At 33.9% G+C, this 10,815-nt stretch overlaps 1 protein-coding gene across 1 annotated transcript; it reads right to left on the bottom strand.

Moving 5' to 3' along the window:
• Positions 1-7,654: 7,654 nt before the first annotated feature.
• Positions 7,655-9,343, bottom strand: LOC123561745 (uncharacterized). The gene has a single exon (XM_045354325.2). The coding sequence runs from the start codon at positions 9,341-9,343 to the stop codon at positions 7,655-7,657; it is 1,689 nt and encodes a 562-aa protein (XP_045210260.2).
• Between the last annotated feature and the right edge of the window lie 1,472 nt (positions 9,344-10,815).

Here is a 10,815-nt window from a genome sequence, read left to right as displayed (position 1 = left end):
AGTGTTTGTGTGACGTTGAAATAACTATAAACTACGCGTTATTTCTCTAGGACAAGAAATAATGAAGAAATGTGACAGGTAGCCAGTGGAAGATAGATTACCGCTTGTTCAATATCCATACTACACATTTCCCGAATTGCGTGTTTTATTTATGAAATTGAAATGGGTAAGTATATGTTCATATTTTCCCGTTCATGACCATGGTTCTTATTAATACCTAGGGATATGGTATTATGTTTACAGAGGCATTTTCTTTCTGGACTGCTGTCAGCGGGTCAGTGGTTACCAGAGAAAGTAACGTGTGCCTGCCATTTCGTCTATTTTTCACATTTTTATCGTGCAGTGAAATAATTCATGCTTGCCACAGTAAGATTGATTGTCACAAGCAAACACCAGATCCCTATCTTATAAGTAAATGTCACACTTAGGTTAGGCGGGCTCTTAAATCTATACAGGGCGACGTTTGTCGAGGTGACGTTCTGTGGGGCGATTTTCGGATGATGGACATCTTGTGGGGTGCCATAAAAACGTTTGTCGTTGTGGCGCAGCGAAATAACGCAATGGCAGAAATATTTCGCCGAAGTTGAAATATATCAATTTGATAAAATATAATTATGCTATAATGTCCGAAGTTTTGTAAAACAGTTTTATATAGAATATTTCTAATGAAAATTGTTTGATGGTACAACCATATACTAAACGTGTTACAGTGTCTTGTAACACTTATATCTAATTTTTAATGACCTTCAATGTAATCGTGATTTGTTTCTAGTGTATTCGTATATTAAATATTATTATGGGAGTAAATGTATGCTTAGTAGAGGCGCGAACGATGTGCATTGTTCGTTAAATCATTAAAAGTTCTGCATCCTTACCTTGATAAAATTAATTATTCATTAATAATTCTATGTTTCCTTATTTGTTACATGACAGAAGCGAAATATTATAGGATATACAATATGGAATAAGTTTTCCCATAGGTGCCTTAAATAATGATAGGAGGAACACATTGGGTCCCCTCCACCATTAAAAGCTGGAAGAAGCAAGGGCAATAGAAGTGCCACATTCGAAGGGCAAATCCGCCCACACAGCAGCCCACATAGAAGTATGAATATTATTGCCTATTTGTTTTACACGTATACATCGCTGATCAAATATACAAATGTATATATAAACACAAATGAGTACATTAATAAGAACATAAACGTAAACATATCCAAATATTCACGCAGAGGGAAGACTGAAGGGAATACTGTAGGGCACCACCTTGGAACGGTTAGTGGAAAATAAAAAGCTGAGAAGCTCAAACTAATTTTCTTGCATCAAAAAATAATTTTTAATTTAACACTATCCTCATATTATTCGCCGCGATATGACCTACACAGAAACGCCTTATGTAAATGTTTGAAGCACATGTTTTATCTGGTGCTTTTGGTTACCTAGCGCTATAATTATTCCGTAAGTTTTATTGAGTCATGTGTGCGTATTGGCCAGAAAACATCCGCACCGAAAATTAAAGTCGTGCACTCCGTTAAAATACCGGTTGTCACCTGATACACGGAGCACATCAGGGAAATCAGTTGCAAGTTGTAATTGTGGAAACCTATAACACAGTTCTCGGGTAATCTTAATATTTCGGTTCGTCTTACAGAATAGCTTTATGATCAAGATAAATTACTTTGCGTAAGTGAAAAGTCAACAGAAAAGCACCTTTTTTTTGCTGATGGTTCCTGTATTTAACGAAGAATGTACCCAGATGTCCACCAAATTATATCTTCAAGAAGATTTTATTTACTAGAGCATTTAGAAGCTCGTCCGCTTAGCAGAGTAGGGAGAGCGTTGGTCTACGGGTCGCGGGGTTGCGAGTTTGATCCCCGTGAGGGGCGTACGTTCTCCATGAAGGTTTGATATAAGACGTTGTGTCTGAAATCATTCGTCCTCCACCTCTGATAATGCATGTGGGGAAGTTGGCGGTTACTTCCGGAGAATAGGATTATACTGGTACAGAATCCAGGAACACCGGTCAGGTTAACTGCCCGCCGTTACATGAATGCTATACTGTTAAAAACAGCGTTAACCACCCCCCCCCCACCCCGAAAAAAAAAACAACAACAAATAAACATAGAGTATTAAGAAACTGAAGTCAAAAAATTAAAAGAAGTCAATTAAAGACCTGCCCCCGTCCTCCCTTTCAACCTTAGATTGTCACTGAAAAAGCATGGAAATTCTGACTGTGAACATTGACGCCTGTTAAAGTAGAGTCTATTTTATATTTAATTCTATATGTAATGCCTGTGGCTTTGCGTGTAGCGCGTGGCTGTTAACTGTTACCTATTGTAATCATGGGTTTCATATACACAATAGAACTTGAATAGCCGCGGAACAGGGCTTTAAGCAACTAATACTCTAAGGACAAACAAAATCGTGAATGGCTACCTTTTTAACATGACAGGCGCGGAAAACCACACAGAAGTATCTTCATTAATTTTCATCATAAGGTATGGCAGATTTTGTTTGGCGAAATACAATCTATGTTGTAGACCTTTTTCATATTAAAGTTATCAAGCTGGAATGCAGACTGTTGACTTTTTTTGTCAAAACACCTGAACATACATGACCTAATTTCTAGAGAGAGTGAGAGACACCTAGGATTTTCCTCCGTCATAACAACCAGAGGAGTTGATTGTTTCGAACTTGTCACTTGATACCAAATCATTAGACTTAAAATCATACTTCAATCTATGAAGTATTTTTATTTCATTTTCGTCCGTCTAGAGTTGGTTGGAAGTATTTAAAATACCGTAAAACTGTTGCATGGAAATGTGGTCTTTTGAGCTTCAGTCCGATAACCTGAAGGAGCCCAGATTTATGTTTTTGTTGGTTTTAACGTCGCACCGACACAATTATAGATCATATGGCGACTTTCCAACTTAAATGGTTTAGAAAGACCCCAGGTGCCTCTCCATGCATTATTTGATCTCGCTCCTAGGTAGAACCATCGACCTTCCGTAAATAGGCTGGATTTTTGAAAATAGCTATACAACCCAGTTTTAAAAACAATTAGGAATATTTTTGGAAATGCATAGACAAAGACGTTTTATGACGGCTTATCAACGCCTTTTAAAAAACGCTTTTATTTTTTCTGGTTACAAATGTTGTGATCATAAAATAACCAAATAAGGAAGTATTTTTCTAGTCACAGACGTCGTGACCATAAAAAAACAACAAATAAAGACGTCTTGAAGACGTCGTTTGTTTGCTGGTAACTAAAACCAGGAATTGGTACGCACTTGTCCAGTGTTATTCATTGATTCTATCGATAATGGTACACGGATTACAATCTTAAATCTAAACTGGTTGACAAACTGACGATAGACTTATCTGAATAACTATATAATGTTACAACAAAATACAACAGAAAACATCTTTTTAAAAATTTATTCCGACATATGCACAAAATACACTAACGTTTATAAAAAATTTTACAAAACTTCAGATGAAAACTGTAAATATGTAAATTCCTTTTTTGAATTTAAGAAATACTCCATTCAATATTGATAGTATAACTAACACTAAATTCAAAAACCATGCATCACATCGTCAGTATTTTCATTATCCTTATTGTATGTACATGTCTAAGGGTGATCAATCATATTGAAGCAACATTTTATGACATATATCAGTTTAATTGCATTCTGAGTGAGAATGGTATAACGTATACAAATACACATTATATAGATTAAGAGTTATTTCAATAATCTGAACCAACATGTAACTTTCAAAATAATATGTAGCTTCCTTATTTTTTGACTTCCATCCTTTTTGCACAAACAAGATGTCTAAAGGGAGGTTAAATAATGTTTACAAACTAGCATTTCTAATTAATTTTGGCTAAACATTTATTTGCTAACGTTAAATTTGACGAATATAATACAATATTTCTTATATTTCTTATAATATTCCTTAAGCAAAGTAATTTTATTAAATTTATACATATGCTGAGATAACACTATCTTAATTTGTCAATAAGGATAGACGAAAAATAGTTTCAGCGGAATTCCAGCGTATTAAACATTCAGTGGACTCAAAGTAAATCATCATTTGCCTTTGTTGTTAAACTTTCGATCAAATCAGTTACTTGATCATGATCTGATAAAACATCTTCACAGAATTAAATAGAAGAGTAGTGAATATCTACAATAGAATTTTGAATATTTGATAAGTACACATTGACATTCATAATGCAAAAATACTAATTTAAGAGAACAATCACTTTAGAAATTTTGAAAAAAATAAAATAGGAACATGTTTCTTTCTTATACGTATCACATGTACCAATGATTTAATCTGAACTTTTTGATGTCAGACTAACATGGTATATCGCAATCGCTTTAATGCAGACATTCAAAAGCACAAGTTGCAAGTAGTTTTAAAACATACGATTGTAAAAATAAGTCATTTTTTTGTGTATTAACGTCTGCATTACTAAGTGTAAGATGTTTTTATGTATATCAACATACCTACTGTGCAAATATATACACATCTGTTCATATTCCATATAGCTTCTAACTATCACAATTAAGCATACTTGTGGCTAAACGTATACTAGAACAGGTAAATTATAATGATATTTATCTATGTTTGACACTGCTTGTTTAACATCCAACACTAGACAGAACAAATTAAATTATTACACATTCAATATACCAGTTAACTAAACAGTAGTTATGACGTAATGCAATAACGTATAATTTGGTTTTACGATTTCAACCAATTTGAAAATGCCACATGTCCAGAGCTCTTAATAATTTCAATGTCATGTATAGCTTATGACTAACAGAATCCATGAAAGACGCGTCATATGTATCCCATACATAACAAATTCCGTTATGAGGAGTATGCATTTGAAGAAAAAAAACTACCAAAAAATGGCAAATATTTTGATAGGGTAATCATTTCTACATTGTATTTGATAAAACCGTTACACTTTTATGATCCAAATGATTAGAGTGTATTTTTTAATGAAAATTTAAAATCCTAAAGAGCTTAACAGCTTTACTCATTCTTATAAATATTGAACTAAAAGTTGAAAAAAGGAGTTCCTCTGAAGGCTGTGACCTTTAAACGTTTAAATCATTACGCTCAAATGTCTGATATTATCTATTCGTTTAGTTTAAATCAAATTCAGAACGTTGTGCTTTGATTTTCTACTTTTGTTAGTGTTGTTAAAAGCTCCAAAACCCCTATTTACCTTAAGGTAAAAAACATGAGATTATTTCATGTCTAGATCTGCAAGTAGGAAATGCTTTATAGAAACAATGGTGAAAAAAGAATTTGTAACGAGGTTGCTATTATTAATGAACAGAAAAGAAATAAGCATTGTTATTAATTAAAAGTAGTTCAATGTTTTGGTTGATCGAAAATAAGATATGGGCACCTCGTTCTACACATAAACGATACAGTGTGCTTTCATACACTGGCGCACGCTTCAGTTACAAAATGTACAGGCTAATTAACATATAAGAAATAAAATTAATATATGATATATATTTGCGTAAGTATCGCAATAATAACATGTGAAATTACATATAAAACAATTTATATTTCGGTTTAACACCTTATCATATATTTGTTCCAACCTACAGATACTGCATAAAAACAAATAATATTTAATCATGAAATTGGCTTTTGTAACAAAATACTTAACTATAAATCCTTATAAAATATATCTTAAACTCTTAGACATTTTCTGTAGGTCACTACAAGGAAATGTTATTGCAAACAAAGTACAGAATGATATTTCTCTTGTGTAAGAAAAAGGGACAATAGACATTATCTCACAAAACATGATAATAGTGAATTTTTTACGTTAAATGTATAATCAACATGTATTCTGAAATAGAATCATAACAATCATATTCGAATACTATATACAGTACATAATAAAAATCCAAAGCTATCTTAACAAAACTACTTATTCTGCTTTAACAACAACAGAGAGAATAAAGAATAAAGGACATTTGTTTTTTTTTCTGCTATAATTGTAAAAGTTGTAAAGAAATATATTAATTTGTATTTTGTGTGACTACCTATGATATATGGTACATTAACACCATTTTGCATTAAGTATAACGTCTACTGACCACACCGTCTAAAACGGTTTCTTATGGAAATGTCCGAAGAAGAGAACAACATTACAAAATGTATTTCCGAAATAACCAGAGTCACTCTTCCCAGTGAGTCCGAGTTCTTCATATAGTTTAATTTAGCAGGAGAAATACGAAATTTAGAGACAACATTCAGTGATCTCATATAAAACGAAAACGACTCAATCTTGATCAGTTAATGATGATGAACCCAGTTGATTTAGATATGCCCTGATTACAGTAACTGGAGTGCACAATTTGTGATAGCATGTAATGTGACAGTTCAATATGATAAACCAGAACCTCTTAACGTAGTTTACAATCAGAAATACGAGTATACAATGAGAAAATTCTCCTATACAAGAACCAAACAATATATACATATCTCAATATTTTGAAAACTGACAACAAAGACACTTTAAGAGTAGGATTGTCGCGGTTGTGTTGATATTTCTACTTGTGTTTCTAGTTATGAAGCCATAAAAAGATAGAAAAAGCTTTCAGATACAATATCCTCTATGTGTCTAAAGCGAACTGCCAACAAAAAATACAAACATTGTAATTCAAAAAATGCCAATTAATTATATATATATATAGTAACGTCACGTTACATTGTATGTACACTGATGAGCCGATAGGCGAAACTAGTTTGTATTTTTATAATCAAATACTGTTGTAAAGGCATGTGAAGTCATTTTATTTATTTGATTTAGACTTCCATCTTGTGCCGAGTCTTTTCATTGTCAAGTTTATATATATATATATATATATATATATATATATATATATATATATATATATATATATCAGACACGTTTATAATGCGTTTCGTTACGTTATCCAATCTACTAACATCGCATAACCTCGAACTATTGGTCTTTTTTAACAAAATGATGTATGTATCGGTCATTTATCATGCACTCTCTAGATCAAGTCTGACAGTTATTGATTGATATGCATAGGGCTTATGGTATCAATTGACGTTCCTCTGGCTGCACTCTAGCAGAAAAATGATTTGTGGAAATTTATTTTGCTTTGTCTGTTACCCCAATTGTTACCTTCCTGTATTTTTCAGTTTGAACATTATCTCATCTTAATAAGTACATCTATTATAACAACAGTAATTAATGAATAAAACGATCCAAATATGCATCCGTTATGCATGGTTTATGCTAAAAGATGAGTGCAGTTTCCTCACTATTAAGGGTACTCGGTGAATCATGTTGTTGAACATAACTGCTCTCATTAGACATGCATCGTGTTTTGATGTCGCAAACTAGTGAAAATCGAACGCTATGGCTGTCGGGTAGATGTCGGAAGCAAAAGGCGTTCATATACCTTGTTGGTGCTTTTGGAAAATTAAACCAGTTCCTAAAGAGTTAATTGTCTATTATTAGTTTCTAAGTTTACAGTGTTCGATGTTAAACTAATGTTTTGCCTTTTATTCAACTCAAAGCTATCTAGCGTCCTTCAATTTTATACATGTTGTGCTGATCTTATTGTTCGGATTAATTTAATCTATCTACAATATTCATTATCCCATCCCAGTCAACACGAACATCTGATCGCTTCTTCAGTATTTTTATTAACGCGTCCAATGTGGCAAAGTTGCGTTTTTTGTTACGCCACAGCTGAAGCATTTTGTATATTTTCATACCGGTGCTCTCTGGGTTTTCTTCAATGATGTGATCAATCTTCACTTGTTTGAGTCCTAAATCAGGCCCTAGTAATTCCCAATTCCGCCCAATAGTTTGACTAAGTTCACTTATCATTTTTTCAGACACAACTACGTTTGAACTGATATCAGGAATTTTATTGCCCAAGTACCATTCGTCTTTGGCTTCAACTGTATCAATTCTTGAATGTGATTCAATATCTGGACACAGGAGGGATGATGTTGTGTCGAGTTGCGTAAATAATGAAACTGTCTTTGAACAAGATAATTCATGGCTCTCGTGATTACATACATATCCACGAGTGTACGGCAGGTTCATGTCTTTTCTCTTCCCCTTGTATTTTCGGAACTCATATGTAATTACAGACTCTGTAAAACGCCTGAAGCTATCCGGAATCTCCCGACTGACATTACGTGGCGGAGACAGGTTGAGAACGTAAAGATGTATATGTCTGTCATTCATTTCTATAATTCCTGCATGATCATAACCTAACCTAACTACGGACAGGTTCTCGAAAAGAAGTTTCCTTTTCCTGAATTCAGCTATCGGCCATCTTCCAATAACGGCTGCTGTAAGTCGATGGTATACTGTCGGTACAACAGAAGAACTGTCAAACGAAAGGACAAACTGGATCTTTGTTTGTTTCTTGTCCCTTAAAAAGGCTATCATTTCCCCAACTTGACTGTGATCTTTTAGGAGACTTGGTATGACATACCAACCAAGACCAACTGTTGTTAAATTCGTTTCATCGAATTCCATTGCCTCTGATATGATGCGGTGTTTCTGAAGGAACCAAAGTATTGTTCTTTTATGTGCAATAATAAGTTTATCTTCACCATTCGTCCACAGCTTCTCAATCAATTCTGGTTCCAACTTTCCTTCTGCTTTAAGAGTTTGAAATAAATCGTAAACATCCGGTCGATTCCTGAGGAATCTGTCAGCTGTTATAAGGCCTTTGAACGCATCGACTAGAAATTGCGGATCCAAAACAACGTATTCTGATATTGGCTCCTCATCGAAGTAGAACAGCGTTCCTTGATCATGCTGGTGCTTTAAGAAAACTTTAACCTGCTCTGGATCTCTTAAAGGAAATTCGCTTCTGGAGTCAATTTCCATTAATTTTCTAAACTCAATGATTTTCATCTCTCTACGAGAAAACAGCATTTTTTCAAGCTGGATCCATTTTGCTGGTACATGTACTTGAGTTGTCGTATACAACTGACCAACGCAGAGAAGTGCTTTACGAAACTTATTAAAAGTTTCATATGCATCATTTTTGGTGTCCAGTGCAAAGTCTTGCGGGAAAATATGTTTGAGTGTTTGCTTGCCTTTAAACAATTCTCTAATGTTATCAAAATATGTGTCCGCCTGTTTCTTTTTAGAGAGGTCATCCCCTTTTAGTTTGTCAAGGTGTGTTCCGACAAGTATTATTTTAGGTTCTGTTCCATCTTCGTTTCCAACAAAAGAGTGTATTGAGTTAACCCAAAACCTTATGTAGTATTCCATTGTACGCTCTCCCATGTTTACGCAGCATTCCTCCTCATCGTTTGGCACAATATCCGTCAACCCACAGGACAAATTGAAAACAAAATTGAAAATGGCACGTCAGCATTATCGTTGAAGCTGTGTTGATCATTTGGTTTGCTTACCTCTTTAACAAAGGTATACCTATCTTCTTCGGACATACCGACTGGTCTATGCATTTCTTGTTTTGGGTGCATTTTCTTTCGAAAGGGATTTACAAAGAAACGCTTCATGCGCTTTGATTTTGTTTTTTGTTCCAACGAAGGGTTTCCAATTGTGGCCTGTTTCATTCGTTTAGCGATATTTTTTGCATCTATACCTGGGTTCTCTTCGTACATTATGTTTCCAAAAGAATCTTGTTTGCATCTATAATGAACAATGTCTATGCCATTGGTACTCTGTACATTCTTATTATCTTTTCCTATTAATCTCATAACAAGCGATGTTTTACCTTGTCTAAAATTTCCCACAACATTAATTCGAATTGAAGAGTCTTCTTCAGTCCCGTCTTTTAGAACACTTTTATATAAGTTGAAAGCGTACGGACCATACTTTCTTTCTTCTGAAATAATGAAAATATACCTAAATGAATTTTGTTAAGTATATACGGTTGGCTACATGTGAAAAAGCCCTGTGCATTTAATCGGTATCCTTGAAATATATAGACTTAGCTGTAAATTTTGGTAAAAGGAAGATTTTGTAACTTTCGATTTAGTCTTTAAAATTGAAATAAAAGGCTTATTTGGTTTAAAGAACACGTTTTCATATGACAAAATCGTAAGTTTCTACAATTTCAAGTGAAAACAACATTTTTGCAGTTGTGCTTTATGTTTATTGGTATTCATAGCCGATGCCGAACTTATCTCATATCAATACCACAACAACATTATTTAAAGTTTTGAACAAATATATACAGATGACATTCCTCGACATACTTGAATGTTAAGCGTTTAAATATTTCTCTCAGATTTTTATCTTCGTGCGGATTTTGTATAACTAGCACAGAATCCGTCTTCAAGTAAGCGCTGTGCTGTACCTTGATCTTCATTTTGTACTTTCGTATATTGACTTAGTTTTGTTATATCTTATTGGCCATCAACATCATTAAGTCTATTTATAATTGTCTTTACATCGATTTCCGCTTTTGCCAGTGCTAGTAGAAGGGAGGAATGTATCAAACTCCTCCAATTAATGAAATCTGCTAATAAAGCTCTTCTTTGAATCTTAGGTAACTTCTTACTGAATTGTGTTTCTCATTTACAAACAAGGTCAAGATGACTCTGGATCGCCCACCTGAGTAACATGAGCTACATGTTTCAAATGCCAAACTGATGCTTTGTTATTACGAAAGTGGGTCAGTAGGTCACATTCATTGTCAGTGAAAGTCAGTTTTAAAATCGGTGCGCAAAACTGTATTTCATCTAAATGTCAAGGCTGCATTTAAAAAGAAGAAGGCCAGTAATTCAAGG

The sequence above is a fragment of the Mercenaria mercenaria genome, chromosome 18 (assembly GCF_021730395.1).
Source record: "Mercenaria mercenaria strain notata chromosome 18, MADL_Memer_1, whole genome shotgun sequence".
Classification (NCBI taxonomy): Eukaryota; Metazoa; Mollusca; class Bivalvia; order Venerida; family Veneridae; genus Mercenaria; species Mercenaria mercenaria.
The sequence above is the reverse complement of the archived record's forward strand: the minus strand, read 5'-3'. Positions and strand labels throughout refer to the sequence as shown.

Excerpts from the sequence above, each read along its gene's own strand:
- LOC123561745 (XM_045354325.2), bottom strand. The coding sequence starts at position 9,343 with ATGGGAGAGCGTACAATGGAATACTACATAAGGTTTTGGGTTAACTCA.